The sequence below is a fragment of the Oxyura jamaicensis genome, chromosome 2 (assembly GCF_011077185.1).
Source record: "Oxyura jamaicensis isolate SHBP4307 breed ruddy duck chromosome 2, BPBGC_Ojam_1.0, whole genome shotgun sequence".
In the NCBI taxonomy this organism is placed as follows: Eukaryota; Metazoa; Chordata; class Aves; order Anseriformes; family Anatidae; genus Oxyura; species Oxyura jamaicensis.
The window spans coordinates 37,699,575-37,725,194 of NC_048894.1; the positions used below are offsets into that span (position 1 = coordinate 37,699,575).

The following is a 25,620-nucleotide window of genomic DNA, read 5'->3' on the forward strand; positions in this document are numbered from 1 at the left end:
AAGGACTCTCACAATTTTCTAGTGTGCTGCAGATCTACTGATAGAAAATTGGATAGGTAGAAGGAATAAAGGCTACATATATGTATATTTCAATATGAATTATGTTAATTCTCCATCCAATTTATAGTTTGTTTCATGAGTTAGATACTTAATTTGCAAAACACCAATTGCTTCTTTATTCTGAACTTCTAACCAGGCTGGATGGACAGGAATGACTGTATACTTTGACATCCAAAGACCTAGCACTGCCTAAACATATCCTTTACGTAAAATTAAATATTAAAAATTCAAAGACTTATTTTGGATATATAAAGTTTCAAATTAAAATGCAGTATGTGTCTCAGAAAAAAATTACGAAGATGAAATGGATGCTTTATATAAAATATTTACATAGATAGCACATAAAAAATGTACCATAGTTGGTAACCTTTATGACTTGGGGAACCATGTATTTACATATCTTTATCTTCGCATGTGCGTATGTGGTGTTGTGTATATATTTTTAACAGTTGACAGCTGTTTTAGAGCATACAGAGATGCCAAGCTGAATGAGGGTCTTGATTACTTCAAGATTAGCTATCTAAAGTTTCTATTCATTTTAAGTGTTGTTAGTGCGAAGAGTCATTAGTCACTTCCTTGTCTCATAGAACATCAGCATACATTTACATTGTTAATGAACATTTGGGGTAAATGAATTAATGGCACTTTTAAACATCAATTCAATACTAATAACTTTGTATGTCAGAAATGTTAAGGTTGGGATAAAAATGAGAAACCTTTTCAGTCAAGGTAACTAATCGCTTCTGGGCACAATAAAGGGTAAAATTAATTTACTGTGCTTTTTAACAGGGTAAAAATCTTGATTTTCCTTGAAATAGAGTGGAGAGAATTACCAATATTTTTTAGGGAAAAAAAAATAGAAAAAGCTTATCTTTCTTGATTGGTGTAGACTAGAAGCAAGCTATATTTCCTCTGGAAAATGGTTATTTTCAGTTTCTAAAAATACATACAAAAATCCTTTTAGTTTATCAAACTAAAATGCCTCCGTATCATTAAGATGTCAAATATAATAGAGGAGGAACACTGACCTGGAAACGCTATTTCATCTAATCATCAGGTTTTTAAACACTTCCTCCTAGATGTTCATTCTCATTTTTTAATACTGAAAAAGCTTTGTAAAGCAATGAAGAAAAAAATGAAAAAAATTAATTCAAAGGAACTATGAAGCTTTACTAATATATTTTGAAGTAAAATAACAGCTTCCTATAAACCAAAGTAATAAACCTGGCTAAGCAAAACTTGACGTAGCTTTATTAATAAGCACTGGTAAACATAAGATTTATAGACAGATACACCCACACAGAATGGCTGATATGGGTGAGGGACTTAAGAAATGTGACAAAGTTGTTTCAACTCTGTAATTTAAAATAAATTTTTTATTTTGCCCTCCTGGTACATGTGTTCAATGACTGGAAAATTACAGGTAGTTAAGGTGCCATTGTGTATAACTGAGTACTTGAGGAATGTTTTCATGACAAGGATCTCAGCTTCTTGTTAAGCTTATCGCTTTCTTCGAACCAACTATACTGTCACTACTAGCAAATAAGTAGAGAAGACAAGCAACACAGACATGCAAGCAGCTTGCATTATGCAAGCAGCTTGCTCTCACTGTTCATTAAGAGTCTTCCAAATACTGCATTTAATTAATTTACTTAGGGTTGTAAAGTAATTTCTACCTTTAGAGCCCATTCATACAGCTGACCTCGACTTCCAGGATTTTTTTCAATTAGAATATTTTAAGATTTTCTTATTTGAAGAAAGTGAGTCAAACAAGACTTGGAATTTTTGCCTTTTTATATTTATATAATCTTCTCTAAAATAATACTTTGAGCTTTATCACAGTATTAAAGAAAAAAAAAAAGTAAAATAGAAAAACTCTAGAAGCAAAGCAATGCAAAAGAGCCCATGTTTCAGAACGTAACATAAAGCCATGCTGCATTTCAATATTCTTATGCTGAAGTCAGTGTTTGGTTTATGATTAAAAAAGGATGACAGCGCATTAAACATTTGGCTAATGTTTCTGTCTGTAATTGAAAGTTGACTTTTTGTGGTTTTCATTAGTGTCAGAGTGCTCTACACACACTCTGTGAAATGTTCTTTAAGTTGCCCTGTTCAACTTCCTTGAGAGAATTAAACAAATTATGACAGGTACAGTTACCATGACACACTTATGTAAGGTTTCTATGTATAAAGTTTTAAAAAAATTACAAAACTCACCTTCCTCTGGTTTGTTCAAATAACTCTGCAAGGGATCAATGCCTATTTCTTGTTCCTCTGTTTGCAAAGGGTGACTAGTTTCAGACACAGAATGATACATACTGGCAAGAGTAATTTCCACCGAAGGATATTTATCTGAGGAAAAACAGAAAAACAAACACTCAGTGTTTCTTTAGCTATTTTGCAATCACACAAGTCAATATTGAAAATGCTTAAAACCTTTCCTTTTTTTTTCAGACAAAACATCACCATTAGATGTCGAATAGCAGAATAATGGTATTTCCATTCAAATGTTTTATTATTTGGAGTCCAAAAGAATTGTTACAGTACCTCCTGACAATCACACTGCAAGTAAAATACACATACGGTTTCAAAGGACTGTGCATTGGGGTAGGAATGTCTTTCCTTCCTTTTCCAGCTTTTAGTCTGATGTTAGTCCCTTTTATTCTGATTCTAGGGAAAATTGATGCTTAGTCCTTGGCAACAATGAAAGTTATAAAGCAAAGCTGAGATAAGACCCTTCTAGACTCACGACACCTCACTCTAGAAAAAATCTCTCTTTTAACCACTTATATTTCAGAAACCTTGAGTCAAATATGAGACAACAGGCAGAGGGATGCAAACATGCAAAAAAAGAACGGGACAATATTGATCAGTATGATGGGTGATTTCAGTTTTATTGAGACTTATGTTATGTTTCTAGAAAGGTGGTGTTAAAGAAGCATTTGAAGAATCAGCTGGTTAGTGAATATTTATAAAGAAGTTCTTCCAAAATTAAGTACAAAAGGAGAGAAAGTATGTAAATGAAAGCCCAGCACGTGGGTGATCTGGGTTCATCATTAAATGGAATTCCAATCAATATCACACAAGTGAAAAAAAAACGATGGTAGAAGTTCATGTGAAGAATGTTTCAAGCTAATATTTGCTGCAATGAATAAGAAAATGCCAATAGAGGTAAAAAGCAGATAGTGTTATGGTCAGAGCAGCAAGACAGAGAAATGACCTTTCCAGTGCATTAACATAGTGCAAGAGTACATTTGTCAAGACTACATTCTGGTCACTGTACAATAATTTATTAACAGCCTGAAAGAGATGGAGCAACACAGAACTATGACAGCCAAATAGGTTTGATTTGCCCAAGCAAAGTAATTAGCTACCTATGTCTGCCATCTGACTTTTAAATATCACTTACTGTAAATGCTTAGTTTACAGTATCTTAACTTTCTAACTCCAAGAAAATTGTATTTCCAAATAAATATAAAAAGACAAACACAAAGAGGTGTGTACGAATCAGGATTGGTATATTACCAATTCAGAAATCACTTCAGTGATGCTCTTCCTTTGGCTATTACAAGGCATTGGACATGTATGCTTAGTACCTTAAGTTTATCACCGATAAATGGAAAGTGACTGGGATTCTTAAGACTTTTCTAGTTTTATAACCTATTCATCAGCTTCATTGTCCTACGATGTTATGTGAAAAATGCAATAAATAAGATACAAAGCTAGCTGGAGCACTGGTAGGCATTACCTTCAAACCAATGCACCGTTTGGGTTTTGTCCCTCATTTGCCATGGCAGCCGTGTTAGCATGGTGCTGAAATGATCACACCACCTCTCTCACTACTGCTTAGCTAGAAAAGACCTTCTGAAGCTCTTAGGAACAAGCAGCCAGACACTGAGGGAAGGCAAGACTGCTGGCTTTTGCAGTGGTACAAGTTTATGTCAAATTATTACAAACAAAATATCACGGCCTCAGAGAAAATGCACCATAAACACAGCATGGCCTTGAATGATTCTTTGTACTAAGTCCAAAAAAAAAAAAGTATTACGAGCGCAAGTACACTTCATGTGTTTATGTGATTTGCTAATAACCATGATCATAGAAAACACATAAATGATAACTTGAAGAAAAATGTTTACAAACTTGCTAGCCACTTAAACATTTTGATGTTTACCTGCAGTCTTGTGGATACATATTATAGACAGATGTTTGTAGCTACCTGATACTTTATATAGATGAATGAAAATTTGAATTAAAAATGATTTTACTTTAAAAAAAATGTAGAAAGGGGTGTTTACAATTTTCTCCTGTTGGAATTTTAGTTGCTGCTCCTGTTCTTTTTTGCTGTATCATTGTTACTAGCTTTCTTACTGACCTTTTGACTTTGTCGTTGTAAGGCTTACAAGTTTATTTATACTGTCCTGGCAGAGTTTAACTTTTTATTGTTATGATCCTTCAGACCATATCTGAACAAGGCACAACTTGGATAGCCTTTCAAATTGAGAACCAGGCTCAAAACCACATTGTTGGCCTTTGCAGTTTTAGCAGCCACCACTTCATTAAAACACAATGTGCTTTGGACTAACATTTTCTTATATCAGTAACAAAGTATGAAATTGGCTCTAGTAAGTTCGTTCTCCTACATTCTTTTCTATTTCTACCTTTTTTTAAAAAAAAAAATTCTCCCCAAGTGCCATGCCCTTACAACATACAAGAGCCACAATTTACTTTACAGACTGTTAGAACAGTTTTAGACATCTGAAAATACTTCCTTGATACTCACACAGTGATTTAATCAGTTATTTGTGTTTGCTTATGGATACATTTGATCAGTTTTCCAAAAAAATATCACTAACTATTAGTCTTGTTACTCCATAGTCCACAGAATTTTCTTTATAGTTTTATACTTATGTTCTTTTCAGCTCTCCTAACAAAGGACAAAGGAAACTATTAAATAATTATGATTACTCTTGGGATCTTACTCTAAGAAAGATTAATTCTTTACAGGTTTGTGGTTGATTTGTAATGGCCTGTAACATATTGTTTATATTAAATAAGATGCAAGTTAAAAGCTTTTTCAGTAAGAAACAATAAAAACGTTATTAAAATCATCTGAAGTTCAATTATTAGCCTCTAAGACTTGATACTGCCTACCTTGAATCTCAGTCAAGCTAGCAGTGATTCTGTTATCTACTCCTACCATTTTTCTCCAAAGATGAAGGGCTAAAAAAAAACAACAAGAGACCAGGCAACCTTCCCAGTGCTGGGAGTTCTACTATTCTTTAATATACATGCAAAAATAATTAGGGCTGCATATGAAACATTTATCTAGTTTAGGGGAATTAAAAGAGACACGAATCCATGCATGAGGCCAAGGCACGTAAGCTCAGTGTTTGGCTACGCTCCCTGAAAGTGAGAGCAGGGCAGGGCCCGGTGCTGTGTGATACCTCCACTGCGGAGAGTTCCGCAGGGCAGCTCCTCCTGGACCAACACCCCCAGTGAATTAACCCAGTGTGGTTGTCAGCACTAGAAAAGGCAGCCTGTCCGTACATCTGTCACCTGTCAACCCAGGTTCTCAATGGAGACATCAAAAATCCCACAAAAGATGGGCTTAAAAATACAAATTCAGAACTCCATTGGATGTGAAAAGGACGCTGAGGAGATACTGGCTTGTAACGCATCACACTCTCTCCACATGGCCTCCTTCAAAGTCATAGATGATAAAATATCCACCTTACTGATTTCCACCTTGTAACAACCTCCTTCCGCATATCAGAGATCAAGTACCTGTTCTATTTATTATCTGCTAGCTAGAAATACAAGACAAAGGCAAAAGCCTATGTGAGATCTGCTCTATCTTTAGCTGAAGCACCAGTGAAGCACCAGCCATCTGGACTGGAGCTGGGCAAAACATGGCAAAGTCATGTATTACACAAACATAAAAGGACATCACTACAACCAGAAGAGAACAAAAGAGCAGAGTCATCTGTAATATGATTATAAAAAATGCTCATGTAATAAACTGATTGTAATGAATGTTCAAATAGAAGTTTACAAGTTCAAAATAAAACCAAACTTTGTGGAGTACTTCTAGCAGTGAGACTGTTTACTACCACAAAAGCAAAATACAAGACTACCCTAATATAGAAAATAATTGTGAATTTAAAATCAGTGTTTCATAAACAACATATCACAATCTGAACACAAACACCGTACTTCATTTCAAGCCATAAGACATCCATTTACCTCCACTTGCAGCAGATATTGAAATGAATATGGATAACATGCATTGTTTCTAAAATAGTTACTAAACAAATTCTTTTTTTTTTAAACACCTCTAACGTTTCCATTAATCATCAGTGTTTATATGGAACTTTAAAAATGATTTATTCAAACTACGCGCACAAAACACACCAAATCAAATCTATATGTTATTTAGTGAAGAACATTCATATTGTTTGGGCAAAATTAGAACACATAATCAGTCTCACAAAAAGTATTTAGAAGGTACAACTGAATAGGTAAAACAGAAGTGGGAAATCCTGAGCATTTATGATGACCATTTTCTCTGGAAAACCTGGTGGTGAACTGAAAGGACAGGAACTGCAGGCTGGACAAGGTCCTTAAGACTAGGGTAGAATAGCACAAATTCCAAAACAAGTCTCCAGCTTCCTGTGCAACCTGAAACCACTCTTAGGAAAACCAAGAAGGTATATGGCCAGGACTGCAGGATTATTTGAACAAACAAGGTACGTTCCTGAAAACTTACCCCACTCTTGCTTTCTGACATCCTGTTATCCCCAATCAAGCAAAAAGGTAAAGCTTTTAACACTTGAAGAAAGGAAGAACGGAATGTCCTATCTTGGAGGAAGAAACCAAACAATGCTTTTTAATATTGGATATGCTATATTGGTATATATCAATACCAGCAATGATACTGGAATACGACATTTCTGAGAACTACTGAAGTGTAGAAAAGTATTTAAATAACACTTTGTATTCATTCTATTAGACTGTATCATCCACCTTCTCCACGTTATCTTTGGGCCTTTATTTTATGGCATATAGCAAAGTTTACCATTTTAATTACTTAAATTGATGACAAGTAGAGGAAATACTTGTTTAGCTAAGTGATAAATTAGCTGCCCTATGAAGTCAAATTGATTAAAATGACCTGACTAAAAGCAAATGTCTGATGTCGTAATGGTCTTATGCATGTTTTGTTAAGTTTGACAGCATCATGTTATGAGGGTTCACAATTCTGCCCCTCATTTGCAGCTTATGAAGTAATCAAGCATGTTAGCACGCAGAAGCGAGTACTCTCCAGAATGCAAAAAAAAAAAAAAAATATTAAAGTAAATATGGAACTAAATATTAGCAGAATAAACATGCATTGTGTATATTTCAAGCAATGAAATACACATGACTTGTAAATGATCTAGAAACAGTTCCAGACCCTAAGTTTGCTTTATTGGCCAATTCTCCTAGGTCTTAAGTGAATCCTTCTAAACGAGGGGGGGAGAGAAGAAAAAACAAAAAACAAAACAAAAGAAACAAAACCCAAACAACAACAAAAATAAAACACAATCCTTTCTCTGAATAGAAGGCTGAGCAGGAGACACTGCTGAGCATGAACTTTGAAATATGAGGACCATTTTGTTCAAGTTGGGTACTTTAATTAGAAGGACACACACTAACAGACATTTTTGAAAATTCTGTTCCACCCATTCTTTGCTTTAGGAGCGACTTTCACTAAGGCCACATAAACCAAGCTCTCACAGCACTGAGCTCTTCTGCTCTCCATCATTTGAGACCACTTCTTACAGACCATACAACCCTTTATTACCACCATCTCCATTTAAATACAGAAGATCAAGTGCCTGGGTTAAAAGTAGCTAGGATCAAGCCCAGCAGGGATGCTACTCAGCCACTTGCATAGGTTGTTACCACTTTCTGCAGCCACATGCTGAAGGAGGAATGTTCACTAACTCTGAAGAAAGTGCACAACTTGACGAACTTTGACTAGCATAGAGCAAGTCTGTTTTCTTTTATAAAATGTATCAGATTATATATCATTAAAATAGAATGATGCAAACATAAAGATGGACTGACATGGAAAAGCAGATTAAAATTAACATCAGCTGGGGTCCAGAACAAAACAAACAAGATCATGTCACTGATGGACAGGTTAACAGCCAGTGAGTCTGATGATCATGAAATGCAATTAATTTTGTCCCATTTAATAACATTTCCTGCATTTTAACTTCTGCCTGTCTAATCTTTAATACAAAAACAGAGTTACATTGGACTTTAAATAAGTTAATTAAGTATTAAAATCAATCATGTGAAAGTCTTAATATTTAATATTGTTAGATTGTATATCAAAGTGGTTTTATTATTTATTTACTCCAAACCTTTCCAGAATACTTCATGTGGCAACAGGGGGTCTGTATCTCACAAGATAAATGCATTTACAATGCCAAATAAATTATATATAAAAGCATTTGTCTTAATACATGTCATTCAATATTAAATATCACCCATTGGTACCACCCCGAAACCCTAATCCATTTTTACCAACCGCACATTTGTATTATTCAAATGTTGTCTATTAAATAGCTGTCTCAAGAGCCACAGTAAAGGAATACATACCTAAGAACAATTATCATAGGAGCTTTAAAGCACTGTCTACAGATTTAACCCTACAACTTTCATGTCTTAACAGTACTTAAACATGCAAAGTATGAATTCAGCAGTGAATTAAAATGTCAGGGAGAAAAAACAGTATAAATAGCCGGGGATCATGACAATGTATTCTCTTGGTAATTCACATCATAGTTAAAAACTTTTTAAAGTTACGAGTTCAAAAATAAAACAGAAAGCAAACCCACAAAACTATCCCTAGTTATATTCTCTTACTTTGGAAGGCATTAAGTCTTCAACATATTTGTTACAAGCAGGAAACAAGTTCACACAGTTGCTAGCTTATGGTTTTCTTGAGGCTACACGACTTTGCAAGGTACCCTAGTTTCATTAAGAAAGAAATGCCTAGAATAAATAAATTAGAGAGGATTGAAAACCTTATGTAATGTTGACCACTATATTCAATAACCATAGTCCTCTGCCAACCCCATTGGTTCCTAAGCTGTAACCCTATGAATAGTAACATTTGATATTTATTGAAAGGATGGCAACTGAAGTACAGACAGCATCAACCAACATAAATTCCCAATTTTACAGTTATATGCTCAGGTTTGGCACTACGTATCTAATACTACTACTACTAATGAATGAATAGGAGAAAATATCCAAAACCACTTTCAATTTTACAGCAAGAACTTCCTAAATAAAACCCCAAACCCTCAACACCAAACTACGTGTACTTTTTATGCAGGTTTATGTGACAGCCCCACAATGAGGATGTTACTTTGTTCCAAAGTAACTTTGTTCCAAATTTGATTTTAAACAAAAAATACCAAAAACCCACAAAGCCAACAGCTGAACACAGGCCCTAACACTGAACACTCCTCCTACCCCCAGGCTCAAACCATTCAGCAGCAGATGTGAAAATGTTGTATTGCTGTATTTTCAACAATTTAAATAGAGAAAGATTCCTCCTAGAGGTGACAGGGTGTGGGCATGGCAGGTTTTGTTCCTCTGACAGAAGCGCTACCCTGAGGAGCAGCACAGCAGTAGCAGGAGCTCTGGCATGAAGTGGAGCAGCATCTTTGAAATGAGGTTTGTTGACCACTTGATGAATTTTCTATGACAGAATATTTAATGGACTGATGAGTAAACCCCACAGAATGTACAAATAGCAGTGCTTCTGACGAGGGCCTACAGCTATGGGTGATACCATTATTTATAAAAGAATCCTTGAAGGGTAAAGAGGAGGCACCAGGCCAATCTTGTAACATAGCAGCAGTCTGTTTACTAACAATGGTAATACAGGGAATAAACAAGAAGAGCTGATAATCCTTACACATGATCAAAATTATAACTTAATTGGCATAACAAGTAAGATTTAACGAAATAAATCACATTACTAGAATAGTAATAAAGAAGAGTATTATTTGCTCAGAAAGAATATGTCAGTCAAAAGAGTGAGCGCAGTGCCTTGTAAACAGAAGTTATCTGCATTTACTTGGAAATCAATCAAGTAGAAGGCTGAGAATAGGGATAATAAAAGATGGTGACAGGGAAGACTACAACACTTGTAGAAGACATAATGGAAAAGAAACCTAGTTGGACAGTGGCTGTCCAGTAGGTTTTGGGAATAAGCTGGTGAAAGGGAATTTTTATTTCACTTGTTTGTGTCTTGATTTGAAGTAACAGGTGGAAAAAGCAGATAGACAGGTCACTGGATTAAACTGAACTGGATTCCAAGACACAGGTAAAAAATCAACTCAGAAAGATGGGAAGTTCCAATAAACGTCATCTTAGCAGCACAAAGTTCATGATTCTTAGGAAAGAAAGGAGGTAGAAAAAAACTTGGTAATGTAAGGAACAAGATTTCAACAAAGCAAACTTCAATAAATTTATATATATATATATATATATATATATTAGGCAAAAAACAAAACCAAGGGAAGACAGCAACTAGGTAAGTTAGCCAACTCTGTAAGAAACCTCTTATATTATATGTAGTCTATCCAATACAGAAGAACGACAGAAGATGGAGTGACAGGAATTTGGATAAACCGTAAGTGGCCCAACACTTAAGTAGAAAGCACTCTAAGTAAAAAAAAAATAAATAGGTCAAATAATGCATGCTGAGTGTATACAAGCACCAAGTCACATGGTCAAATCAGAATGGCAAAGAACAAATAATATGAAATTCACAAGGAACACAAAGGACAAGAACTAAACATTCTTTATCATGTAAACATGCATACAGGCACAATTCAGTAGGAAAAAGAAAAAAAAAAGATTTGATCTGTTATTTAAAGGAATGGGATAGCTATCAAAGAAGTGTTTGCTAAACGATTCCATTGCAAATCAGATGGCTAACACAGTACCATTTAAAATATACACAGGCTAGCTCAAGAAAAGAACGTATTAGAGATCGGGTAAATCAGTTCTTTTCAAATCATCAGATACAATTCAGTTTAAGGCAATTTCCTACAGTAGTTTTGACTAAATTGGCACTGTCCTCAAAGCGGGAAGTTCCATCCTTCTCCTCCTAAGCGACCTTTGGTACCCCTGTGTCACTTTCCCACTACTGGCATAAGCATCTGCATTGAACCAGGTCAGTTACTTCATCTGGGTTGAAGCTATCCTGCCTAAAGAGTCAATTTCAATCAAGACCAGTTAAGTCCTTGGACTTAGGTAGCATAACCAACTACACAAAAACAAGATGAGAAGCAAACAGTTAGGAATTAGTTGTGGTGGAAAGGACATGAACAAGTAGATCACAATTTGAAAGTCAGTCAACAACATTGTATTACTTCAGAACAAACAAAATAAAATAATAAAAAAATGAGATGTAGCTTCATTTAGAGATATATGAAGTAAAACTCCCATCAGCTGATGCTGACAAGGCCAAAACTGCTGCAGTGTACCCGTCTTTAGATGGATAGCACAGGAAGGGCAACCCAGCTGCTACAGGTCAAAGGACTCATTATTGATATTTTCTAGACTCATTAGGAGTCTAGAAAATATCATCTATGACATGATCGAAAAAATTGATGTTTTACTTTACTGAAAGAAAGATGGGAGAGGAGAGGAATAATGCAGAAGATTTCAAATCTTTACATCATTTAACTATGAAGCTAGTACCTTCTCTTACAGTAATCTAGAAGTGCTGAAAACCCTATTCATATTAAAATGAATCACACAAAATTGGAAACGCATTATACCAAACAATCCCCTTGTTTATTTTACTTTAGAATGCGTTTTATATACCTGGTTGCAAAACAATTCAATATAATTTAAATTAAAGTGTTGTCCTTCCAAAGGCAGTTAAGAGATTAAAGTAGTTTACTGCAGTTTATGGTATGGAAATGACTGCTTTTAAGTATTTAAGAGTTTTACTTTCAGGAACACACAGGCACCATGCTATGCTACACACTTTATGTTTTAGTAATACATATGTAACTCAAAGGGCCAAAGAATGTCAAGACTGAAAGAAATCATCAAAACAGTGAACTGGAAAAAATGGCAGCTTAGCCTGCAGCCTTATCCAAAATGATAGTAACTAGCTTAGACACTAAAAGTGTATTCAACTAAGTAAGTTTCTAGAATATCACAGCTTTAAAGTAGTAAGCAATTAATCTAGGATTCAGCCTTTATTCTTTCACTATTTTTAGAAAACAGTTTCCTACAGGGGTTGACAGAATTTTTATAGAAACACCAGCGTGTTCATGCACGTACAGAGGCATTTGCATCAAATATTTCCCTTCTAGTTTTCTCTTCTGGATATGCAGATGCTAAAGCTGCATGGCCTCACACTGAGGTACAGAGAAAGCTGGTCTAAGTCCCACTCGCTAAGGAAAAAAGACACGATTTCATAGCCACTTTCGAAGGAGCAAAAAGAGCCACAATTTATTTCATATCTTACAATGAAGTTACTACATAATGTGAAAAACCACAGCCCATGTTCACCTCTGCAACCCAATCTTTATGATTCAATAAGTGGGCACAGCTGCAGAGGAAAACAGGGTGCAAGAGGAGAGCAAAGAGAAGGTGCTGACATCTACTTCAGCTGCAACACAATGCAAACACAAGGACTGCAAATGCAAGGCTTTCCAATTACAGCCACTGCCAATGGGAACAGGGGCTTAACTTGAGCGCGTCTGAAAGACACACTCAAAGTGTCTAAGAGAAGAGTTTCAGGGTAGGGCTACCCCAGTAAAAACTATGCTGAAGTTGGTGGATGCTCTCTCTCACACCCAAACGCTCAGTCTCAAGACACAAGACATACTCTACACAAGACGCAGTACTCATTTCAGTAACCTGCTCATATATATAATGCCTGCTCATAGTGCTGCTCTTCAGCTTTGTCACATCAGGAGCAACAAAAGCAGGTTGGCTGCTTATAAGCCACTCTAGGGGCTCAGCATTTTTGTAGAATGCATACCTAGAATGCAGTGGCTTTCACAAGCAATCCCTACATAAAACAAAATACTTGAAAAACAGGTAACCCCTAAGACTTGGAAACACAATGTATAGATGAAAGCTGCTAACCTTAGCTGGTAGTTGACTGCATGAAAGCACTATGTACCAAACTATCACTACTGCTGAGATTAACATTTTACTCGTTAAAAAAAAAATAAAAAAAAAATAGTATGAACATACCACTTTGTTCCATATTACTGCAAGTTTTTCTTCCTTTTTCAGGCAGAGAACTCTGCTGCTGCTGCATTTCTTGTGTTTCCACTATTCAGGAACTCTCAGCACTAATTCCTGACAAGGTTAGCAATATAAATGGCAGAAAATTATTGTGCAACACCCTTTCTTCTTTAAAAATTTGATCTCCTAATACAGTGTTATCCATTACAACTTATTTTCCTGTCCTTTCCCACTCTCATACTCTCCTTTCAAATTGTTGAGCAGCTGGATGACATGTTCTGTGCTTTCCTGTACACACACACATCAACCTGTCAAGGGAACATGTGGCAATGCTGAAGTCTTCGGCACAGAGAAGCTAGGCAGACAAGGCCACTGCAGCATAACGATGTCTATAATGCACTGTTACTTACAGGCATTCATTCCACCTAAAATATTTTCTACGCAGTCTCTGCTCATTGCCAGAACATGTAAAACACAGGCATGGAAGTCACTAGGACAAGCAGCATCGTACAGCAAACATACCTTGGCTTAAGTGCCTCAAAACCTGAAAAACATGCAGGTCTTAAATGGCAAGTAGGAATGCAGTACTTCACAAGTCTACAGAAAAACAGAAATCTGGCTCTACAAAGAAATATTTAATTCTGCAGAACGTTAGAAATGTACTCTACAATTTACAGCAAGAGTAAGAATTTATATTACAAATTAATTTAGTAGTAAGGATAGAGTCTAAAGGGGAAAGCATTAATAAAATCCAGTTGCAATTTATTAGTTAAAAGAGCTTTTTGGTTTGGCAGTGAATTTGTTTCACCAGAAACAGCTGTCAGCATCGACTTCTACTCTCTTTACCCTAAGTCCTGGTTTTACTTTGCTTTAGAAGTGGGTCAGCACACGCTACGTAGTAAGAAGCAAAGCCTTACTTCACACAACTTTCTTTGACTACACATAAGTAGCAGGGCAAGACCTTAGACAAGACCTCAAGTAGCAGCAGGCTAAGGGATTAGTTGCCCTGACAATTGTGCATGATGCTCTTCTGCTCTGGGCAATCAGAGCGGAACACCAGGTAGGATTCTCTGAAGCTTTTTGATTTTTAATAGGTAATACAATAAACTGATGACTTCTAACTATGCTAAGCTTTGTTGACAGCTCTCTAATTCACCGACCACTACGACATGACAATGTCCCGGTATTGTCTGGATACCAAGTTACCTGTGTGTTACAAACAAAAAGGAAATGGAATTCCCACAAAACCGTAAACAGATTTGAAGAATTGTATGGGAACAACAGCTGTCATTATGCTTTACTAAAAGCTCACAACACCTTTGAGGCTAAGCTTTTAAGCCAATTTTATTAAAAAAATATAACAGATGTAAACAAGATATGGTTAGATGCCTCTTTGATTAAATTTTTCCAATTGTTTTTAGAAAGCCTTCACAGACAGTTTTCCTCTCTGTGTCAGATGAACGACTGTGACTTTTTAAGAATATTTAATGTGCAAACCATGATAACATTAACACTGGCAATCCTCCTGGACAAAACAGACATTTTCACATCTTTCTGTTGCTTCCTGTCCCCCATTCCCCCCCCCCCCCCCCCCATTTGTCCTGACCAATTATCTTTTTTCTCTCAAAACAGAAGCAATGTCTATTAACCAAAAAATTGCTTTCACATTTTTTTATCCTGCTGCAGACTCTGTATGATCTCATACTTAAACTGGTGATGTGCAGAAACCTAGAATAATGTCGTTTTTGCTATCTTAAACTATCTGTCAATAGTTTAAATAGAGAAGTGACCAAACAATGGCCACGCTGTGGATCACCTAGAGAACTGAAAAGACTGAAATCAGAATTTTGAACTGGATCCAGAAGGAAATGGAAAGAATCCAAGCATACAGAATACAGGTGTGATCAGTTCTCACTTATCTTTTTTACTTAATAGCAAGGTTGTGCATCTTGGAGCACCTAAAATTAGTAGTTACTTCAGAAAATTTTGGTCTGTCATGTATTATTCATCTCTCTTTTTCTCCTAAAAGGAAGACATAAGATGGCAGTAGCAAGTGCTCTTAGCTTCCTAATGGAAAAGGAGTAAAAACTTGACTGAGGGGACAGATCTTCAAAGAGAGGTGACAGACAGAGATTGCCGAGTTCAGACGACTATTCTCTGTCAAACAAATACTGCAATTCCACTAGTTGCCAGGAAGCAACAAGCTTCTTGAAGCTTACAGATTTCACACGAAGGCACCAGATCCTCTGCCTGCTCCTCCAAATACTTGTGCTTGGGAGGATCTTGTTCTTTGCTGGGTGAGAAAATGGAAATCCTTTTTTGCTTTAGCAGCCAGTTGCACTTTATAAGCAAAGCACTGAATACAACAAAAGCGGGTAACTTTAACATTATCTGCCATTTTTGGCTTTAAGGTTTTACAGGGCCTCATCAGATACAAGAGCCAAAACAGAAATAATTGAGATGAAATTATTTAGAAAGACAGAAAATCACTCCTTCACTATGTTACTCCAACTCAGCTTTCTCCCCCCAAAGAACCCCACCCACATAAGCTTCCTCTTATCCATTCAAATAACTTAAAATATGGTATTTTTAAGAAAGTTTTCTAAAAAATGTCAGCTAGTATACCTATATGAACTTAGCCTTCCAAAAAAAAGAGTATTTTCTTGCTTCCTTTAAATTCAAGATTGCCTCTATTCAATGTGGCTTTTTTACTGCCCTGATTTAAAAAATGGCAGATAAAAGAAGGCAGTCTCACCTTCCACAGAAATGCATGCAGTTTGCCTTTTAAAAGGCAAGGAAGAGGATTAATTTACATTCTTTTTCTCAAAGCCAGTAGGAGAGATGAGAGATGTGCAGGGGACAAATGGTCATTTTGGTTGTCTGTTTCTTCCACAACTGAAATACAGTCTGTTTGCCAAACTCCTTGGTTCATGGACAAAATGTGATTCTGTGATTTTGTGTGAACATACTTTAGACTTTATCCATACCCTAATATTCAACTCATTAAACTTATAAACCTATTATTTCCTACAAGCAGTTATTTTCATGGACACATGACACACTGTCAAATCTCTTATTCTGTTTCATTCTATCAACACTTTTAAAGACATCATGTGAAAGAACTACACTGGTTTTCATTCCCATGTAGTCCTTGTACAAACCGATATGGAAATACTTTAATTTTAATACAGCAATTATTTAATTTAAGACCAGCTTTCCTAATTAAAGGCACACAGTCTGTCATTTCTGTCCCACAACTTACACTCATATAACACTTCTGTACAAATTAAAACCAATTTAATCATTTTGATTCTAGTTTATATTTAGACAGTCCATCATGAAAGAGCCCAGAGCCCAGGCTAACCTAGGTCCTCTGTGTGCCATATGTATCTGCAATCTATTACATCAATCAAAGCAGCTCACAGTTCAGACAATGTATACATGTACTTTACCTAGAGGTCAAAATAATTTCTGTAAGAGCACAGTATATTTTCTTGTTTTTAGCTACCTCCCACAACCACGAAGTATAAAAATTTAACAAGCTGTAAAATAACAAATTGAACACCATACATCAAGTTTCTTTACTGTCACACTAGGAATGCTATAATTATAATCAAGAATACACTTCAACTTTTAACTCTGTTTTCACTCTTTACTCTTTCTACATTGTGGCCCATGGTGGCCTATGCCGGTTATATTACAAAATATGAGTATGGGAAGGAAAGGTGAAAAAGTAATCAATTCTGCTACTCTGAGATCACATATGTAGGAACTAAGTTGTCGGTTTGGGTTTTTTAAGACAGGAATAAGAAAAAAAATAGATGTAGACACCATCTCAGCTTTTGCAACCACATAATACAGTCTGGAGGATCACCATGACAGTGGATAAATTAGAATTTCACTACACCATGAAGTCTGAATTGTTTCTTAACAAGATATGAATCAGTGTAGTTCTGATTTGACAGAATTGTGAGACTTTCAAAGTTGCACTTTCAATACATTAAGCACAATAGCTAGGATTTTTCAAAAATGTTTTAGAAATGCTGAGAAATAAGGTAGGTTGAAATGTATATATATCACTACATTAGTCTCATGAAGAGAAAGCTGCAACATAAATGAACTGAAAAAGGCAGGAATACTTGTCTACACAGGGTAGGATAAAAGACATTGCTGAACTGTTGGTCTTCCACTTTAGTGCTTATTTCTTTTTCAGCCAGACAGAAACTTTATTCCTTTCTTAGACACTGGACAATATTAAGTATATGAGCACAAAAGCTTAAAAAAACCCTCTACGATTTATTCCTCTTTCTTCAAATCTGACAAAGAAAATAAATATTGATAGCTGAAATAAAAAGCCAATGAACACATTATATATATGACTATCCAATTAAGCAACCGTGTAACGTAATTGAGGGAAAAATAGTTTGTGAACTTGTCATTAGATACTACAGACAGAATTCCAGCTTCTTTAAGGCTACCATTGCTTTTATTATGTTAGACAGGCAGCCTAAATGCTCTAATGTGAACATACAAGGGTCACTGCTCTAGATTCACAAGAAGTTCTCACCTTGAGATTTTGTTTGCTCATCTGATTCAACTATGTAATTGTTTTAATTTTGCTTATTATGTGATAAACAGAAATAAACAACTTTAAGAATTGTAGCATTATGTATATTTCTGGTAAGGATTTGGGAATGTGATTTAAATATACTATATGTTACTGTGACTCCCACTAGACAAGGTTGCCCAAAGCCCCATCCAGCCTGGCCTTGAACACCTCCAGGGATGGGGCATCCACAGCTGCTCTGGACAACCTGTTGCTGTGCCTTCCCACTCTGACAGTGAAAAATTTCTTCCTAGTATCTAATCTAAATCTACCCTCTTTCCCTACAAGCCCTGTAAAGAATTCCTCCCCAGCTTTACTGCAGGCCCCATTTAGGCACTGGAAGGCTGCTGTAAGGTCTCCCCAGAGCCTTCTCTTCTCCAGGGTGAACAACCCCAAGTTCCTCAGCCCATCTTTGAACAGGAGGTGCTCCAGCCCTCGTAGCCCTCCTCTGGACTCCTAGTAAAGGAGAGGTCTGCACGTATACACCTTATCTTCATCTCTGAAAAATAATTAAGACATACCAGATGCTGTATAATGACATTCTGAAACATACAAATTTAAAGTATCTAAAAGGCCGTCACAAAGTACCACTGAGGAACTCTAATTTTACAAGAATGAAATCTATAGCTGTGGAATTCCAAACAACCCTAATCTTAATTTTCTTGAGTGTACACATGTACAATGCAACACAGAATTAAAATTTTAACTCTGCTTAGAAGAGAACAGATTTTGTTATAAGTCTAGATGTCAGCCCTTAATGTTATAAAATTATAGAGAATAAGGAGGAAACGGAGCTGATAGTACATATAAATATGACTGTGTATTAGGCTGCATTTAATTACCAGTTCAAACAACAACCTGATCTAACCTTTGACAAGTAAAATAAATGTTCTGAATAATTTAACCAAAGCAAACATTTGCTGTTAAATGCTGGCTAATTATAGTAAGAGTTGTACAGAGAGGAGGAAAAAACCAAAAGAGATGGTAATTTATACACTTCTCCTGCAATTGCTACAGCTATTCCTTGAAACCCTTGAATATTTGTCATACAGGATATCTTCTAAGTATCTACTTTGGGAAATACTTGCCTATGTTTAAAAGAAGAAGCACTGTATTAAAATAACTAGCCTTGATCTAAAAGTATAAAAGAAATAGTCCAAATATGGAAAGGAAAGTAACATGAATTTCCAGAATATCTGCCTTTACTACTGTTGCTTTCTGGTATGAAAGGTCTCAGTTTGTAATGCTCTGTATCACAATGCAAGATAAAAAAAGGGCAGAATGAAGATTAGTCTTTTCAGAAGTCACAATACAGAATCACAAAGTCTCACTGCGGGACAGAAGAGTACAGTTCAGTCATGTCCAATGAACTTCTGAATACAAGAGTAATAGATTTTTAATTCTTTCTTTACGTAAACACTAGATTACCAGTTAAATGTCATAAATAATCCAGACAGATTTTTTAAAAATCAAGCCCCCCAACAAAAACATGTAATGAAGTAAGTCCATCACTATTACTTTTCAGATATACTATGTGTATGAAATATTGAGGTTTCAAAAAGAAGCTAAAAAATTAAGAAAAATAAAATATATGTGACAAGGACAAATACTTAAAGTCAGCATGATTCCACTAGCAGAACAGCAACAACTATGAAATTGAAACCATTAGAAAAAAAGGTGTTTTTTCCTGCAGCATATGTGCCTTCCATTTGTAGACTATTTCTGAAGAATTGAATGGCTTTTGCTACCTTTGGGGCCAAGAATTTCACTTATTTATGTGATGAAAAGTTAGCGGTAGCATCAGCTGTCTCTCCGCATGCACAATAACTATGGTTCAGAAAAACCAGAAGACCATGAAAATTTCACGGACAAGCAATGTATGGTAAACGAAAGAAGCCTATAAATCCCTAATCTTGAATATATATTAATATTTGAAGGCTTTATATAATCTGCAAAGTACAAAGTGAAAACCATTAAAAATATTAAAACTGACTGTAGGTATGCTCCTCCCTTTTCCCAAAAGTAATTTGTGTGCAGATAAGTTCTGGCCACAAGTTTCCAAGACAAACATATTATTTTTAAGTTACCTTTTATATTTTCATAAATATTTAAACTTTCCCTGAAATTTTAAATATGTTTATAGAGACAAGAATGCTCACATTCTTAGCCCCTTATAATAAAAAAATATGAATTAAACTATTTCTTACACACTGTAACAGAAACAATTTTTAAAAGAAAAAGACACATAATAAATTCACACACACACCAAAAATACCACAGATTGTTTACTTGATAATGAGGCAGGTGGATTCAAGAAATTCAAGTGGATTTTCTAGCTTACAGTGTAAACTGAGTATTGGAAAATTGAGTTTGAAGGTCATTACTATTCTTGCTCCATAGCGCAAGATAAAGTCTTTAAGCAAACAAAGTAGAAAAGAATTTGACAAGATCCATGCCTGACACTCTGGAGAAATTCAAGTACAGAATTAATTTTACACTGTATCTACTGCTTTATGCCAAACAGGCAGTGAAATGCACTGTTTTTTCTTAGGCTCAGGCGTCCATAAAAACATACTCAGCTGTATTTGGACAGGACAGAGGGAAATCTTAGGCAGTGATTGTTAAATGCAATAAATCAACACTTAGCAGCTATTATCCTTCACATAAAACTGGAACAGATCTTCTCTAGAGTTGTCATGCTTTTTGCATTCTGCATTTGAATTGTTTTCAGGTTCAGCAAATTAAGCTTAGCTAATAGATGATACCTTTATCTTTCTCTAAATTAAAAGGTAGAAAGAAATACAGACAGCCACTCAATTCTATGATGTTATCTTCTCCAAGACACCTGTATTTTACACAAACAACAAAATAAAACTAGCCCAGGTTGTGAGGGCTAGTGTGAAGAGTGCTCTTTAATGGGGAGGCATGGGACCTATACTTCTGAACTATGGCATACTTTTAAGTGCAACACTGAATATCAGAACAAAAAATTAGTATTAAATACTTAAATCTGATAGGAAAGTTGATGGATATCAGTGCTTATCAGATAAATCATAAGAATGAATCACCACATTATGCAAAATTCAGAACTGAATGCTAGCATACTAAAAATATTCTCTTGGCCACAAGCTGCGAGGCATATTCACTGCTCCTGGATATCATCTTACATATCAATCTGATATAGCAGGTGGTGTACCTGGAAGAGTGATTATAACCACATAATTTAGGTACATATGTACGCATACTTCAGCGTAAACCAGCTAGTATCGTAACCCAGTGTGGCCCACCTGGTCGACAATTTGTCTGCGTCCCAAAGGTACCTCCATGCAGACCACAAAGGAGAAGAGGAACATGATGATGTTGAAGTTAGGCAAGCTTCTCTCCTGACCTTCTGTATCAAATTTTAATGCTGAAGTGTTAAAAAAACTACAGTTAGCCCTTTAGATCCACATTTTTGTTTATCAGGTTACAGAAAAATCAGAATTAGCAACAAAATAAAACGTAGAATAGATAAAGTAACATATATTATAGAAAACTGCTATTGCGGTAAATTCCTTGTGAATTAATCCAATGTTTCACCCTGGTCAGTTGGTTATTGTAAGGAACAATTAATTCAGTCTGTAGTGGAGGATTCCTGCATATTTTAGTGTGCACGTACTTGTAAGGTCTTCCTGAAGAGAATTCACTTTTGTGTCGAACGGCTTTGTGATGTGGATTAGCCTCCACAAGGGATCTAAATTGACAATAATGAATTCATTTTATATAGTAGGCTAGACTTAAATGAGAAGTGAAAGGCCAGTGCCAACATAGTTCAGTGATCAGCCACTGTTTTTCTCTATATAACTTACTGGTTGAATTTAATAATTACAGAGTTGCCTTGATAATCTGTAGCTGCAGCATACTGGAATGAGTGGAAGAGAAAATATTTCTTGTGTTAATAGGAGAATTGATTTTTTTTTTTCTTTAAATGCAGACCCACATAAACTGCAAACAGAGTATTTATAACGAACATCTAAGAACACTGACACTGGTTTAAACTAAAATTAATTTATATCACTCAAATCCGGAAAAACATAATTTCAAGCCTTGATCTTATTAGGATACTTAATGTAATCTTATTAGAATGTGAGCTTCTATATATCAAAGTGTTTTATACATTGCAAATATATTTTAAAGAGCTCCAATAAACATTACTAAACAATTCACTGCTGATCTCCAAACGTGGCTTCACAGGGGCAGATTACTGGCTCTGTAAGCAGTGCAGCAGGAGAGGCGATGCCTTCACACTGGCTGTACTCTTGTTGCTCCACAGCACCAAGAGTCATACACAAGTTGGGGAAGTTTCCACGATTTTATTCTCTCTTAACTGCCTGGGATTTAGCACAGAGCAGCCTGTTTTCCAAAAGGACAGAGTACCTACATCTTCAGCGGAAGCAAATGTGGATCATACATGCTTAAAATTTCAGAGACTCGGGCCTAGTGCCATCTCCACTGAAAACGCTGCCAGAAATGTCACTCACAGAATCCACGCCTGCCACTCCGCAGAGCTTCGGAGAGGCTTAATGATGGCTAGCAAGTACAGAGAGCAGACCTAGCTCAGGAAAAACAACAGAGAAGCAGGCAGCAGGAAGGCGATGAGCGCTGTGTCTGCGCTTGTACCCCCACTGGCACGGTGAAAGCAAAATGGTTAAGAAACTGGCAAGGCTGATGTCAAAAATGTAAATGTTTCTAAGGACGGGAGCAGACCTTAAGAGATACAGTTTTTAATCTCATTCCAAACAGTTTCAATTCTCCAACATTAATGTATGCACATATATATTAATGAAGCAGACATGTTAATCCCCTCGATGTCGATGTCTATGAGGCATCTTAGCTCTTACTTCCTTCACCATCAGTCGCGTGTAAGTAACATACTGTGGCAACATATGAATAGTTTATAGCTCTGGCAATGAATGAATGAATGAACAGTGACCTAAACCCAAGCAGCAATTAAGGTTTCTGTTTCCTTACCCATCAGCAATTGCATATATTCACAGCAAACAAGTGTGTTTTTCTGACATGCATGCTTGTCTGTTAATAAGTTAAAGAACTATTTCAGTCAAGAGCCTTTATGTTTTTCCCCTACACGCTTCGTTTCTTGCTACATGCATTGGAGTTTTGCTCTGTTAGAGATGCTGATGACAAGCCAAGGAGATGGAGGTGATAGCTGCCAGGGACTAAGGTAAAGACTGCTACAGCACTTTGCGGAAGCACAAACTGCCTGCAGTTGCTTCCCTATGTAAGCTTTCTGAAAAGGACATCAAGAGCTTCCAGTTAGCGCTTTCATTTGATTTTAGTATACAGCTGAACACCCCTTGCACGACTTCCACAGACTACGAGGAACTATGAGGAAACAGGAAATTTCCAACATTTTAAACTTCAACAAGCATGAAATGACTAACTGGGGGAGAGGCTTGGGTGTTTTTGTTGGGTTTTGTTTTGTTTTTCCTCTATGGGAGATGAAGAGAAGAAAACACAATGGGCTTCACCTGTTACTCTTCACAGGCGGAGTTCAAAATAATTCTAATAAGGTACTGAACATTATCAATAGAGTATTGAACATTATCATACAGTGTGCAGAGATGAATTACATTCAAATTCACTCCAGTGAAACTAAATTCCAGTTGCAGAATCTTCTTACAGGAATCTCTGAGAGCAACTGCTGGCTTTTCAGGGACCAGTGGGCATAACTTTAAGTAAAAGTAGTTAGGAAAAACATTTTCCATCTGTAAACAGAATCAGTGACACAGCCTGACCTTTCAATGAACACTACAGAAACCCATTTTTCAAATCTTTTCTCTCAGTTTAAAAACTGACTGCATTTTCCCTGTTGTCTATAATATACAGTTCTAAACTCTCAGCCTGTTAGTCTAGCGAAAAATGTCTCTGCAGAAGCACGCTGACGAAAATGAAGACAAACCAGACCAAAAGAAAAGAATCAGATCCTGATAGCTGTTAGTACATTAAATGAGCTAACACATTTGTCTTTGTGGAAAGCCTATACTAGGCTTTCTAGATATAACTGTAATTTTATTTTACTCTTTTTTAAATCAAATAATATGGATAATTGGTTGAGGGAACTAAGAGTCTACTTAAGTGCAAAGTGGATGATCGGCTCCTTTATTCCTGACAGTAGCATCTTGCTGTCTTGATTTTAAAGCCAGAATTTGTAGGGAATATGTATTTGATAACTGAAGTTTTAATTCCCTACATTCCACGGACAGGGTATGTTACAGAAATGACCAATCCCCATCACTCAATACTGAGGTTAGCTCTGCCCCTTCCAGCATCAGTTCTGAATCTATGGTGTGTATGAGGTACGTATGAATTTAAATAAAGCACTTTGTTATACATGAAACTGCTTTTCTCTAGCGCCTCTCGATGTTCTTAGAATAACAAGGTATGATTTCTCAAACCTCTGCTTCCTCCCAGCTTTCAAGTAGTCAGAAATCCATGTGTACCTGTGTATGGGGGTGGGTTAATGGTTTATGTAATGTATACCTTACTTTATAGGTAAAACACTATACTTGCAGGATAAAGGATACGAAAAAATTCTAATAAAAAAAGAAGAATTCTAATATTCTATTATAAGCAGGAGAAAAAGAGAAGAGGTTGTAATACCATATTTCTCAGAGCATAATTGCTTTTTGCATTTGTGAAAGACTTTATCAGAAACAACTTGTTATGAACAATAGCTTAATTTACCCCAAGTCAGCTAACACCAAAGAAGCTGGGAATTAAAAAGGCTTATGAACTGCTAGTACGTAATAGGGGCAAAACCAGAATTTGTTCCCACTGTCAGCTGCAAAAGCCACAGAAGAATAAAATGCAAATTTAAAATGTAGGTAACATTGAGAAAGAGCTGACTGAGAAGAAATATGATGTGACAGTAACTGCACAAAAAAAGGTTTGCTGATTGCATTGACAAGAGCAGAACAATTTGGAAACCAAAGATTCCCCCGGTCCCTCAGAGGGCCTCTGCTACTACTTTACCAAAGCCATGAGTGGATCCTATCTATGTAGGGAGAAGAAAAGATCTGGCAAAACTGTGAAAAGAAACAGTGAGTTAATCACAAGTCTGAATGGGTAGAGACTTCTTCACTGAGTCATTCTAGAGCTGCTCTGTAGCATTGTTTTTTGGACGCTCTTAATCTGATCATCAGATATGCTGCAGATTTACAAGGCATTAAGATAGCTTTAGACTCCCTTCCTCTCTTCCTTTTCGTCCCATCCTCCCAGAATATTAATTTCACTTTTATTCTTGAGAATTATTTAATTAGAAATATAAAATCATGGAACATTACAGGAGAGTTACCAATTCAGTTTTTAGCATTCATAAATAATGATTTATTTTCATTTTTTCTCATTTTAGAACTTCCTTGTATGTATTTATGTATCACATTTCAACCTTTCCAGAGCTGAGAAGCTGAATGGACACTGGAGGAGAACACTAGAGGAGAATGGGTTCATACATGATAAGCCAATATATCTCTTGGCTAGTTTTGGACATTATCTGAAAAATATTGCTGTATTAAGTTTTTCAAGGGTCACAATCACCAAGTTCAGTATGTATTACACAGCTATTTAAAAAGCAGCACTAACATACTCCTAAATATATTTTGTTC

General features: G+C 36.0%; 1 protein-coding gene across 7 annotated transcripts in view; it reads right to left on the reverse strand.

The window, feature by feature from the left end:
* TBC1D5 (TBC1 domain family member 5) overlaps positions 1–25,620 on the reverse strand; it is a 319,441-nt gene that overhangs the window by 187,075 nt on the left and 106,746 nt on the right. For all 7 annotated transcript variants that reach the window (XM_035319863.1, XM_035319861.1, XM_035319857.1 and 4 more), the window contains one exon: positions 2,278–2,412. In XM_035319863.1, coding sequence (XP_035175754.1) covers positions 2,278–2,377 — 100 coding nt within the window. In that variant the 5' untranslated portion in view covers positions 2,378–2,412. Of the gene's footprint in view, positions 1–2,277; positions 2,413–25,620 lie in introns of those variants that run through there.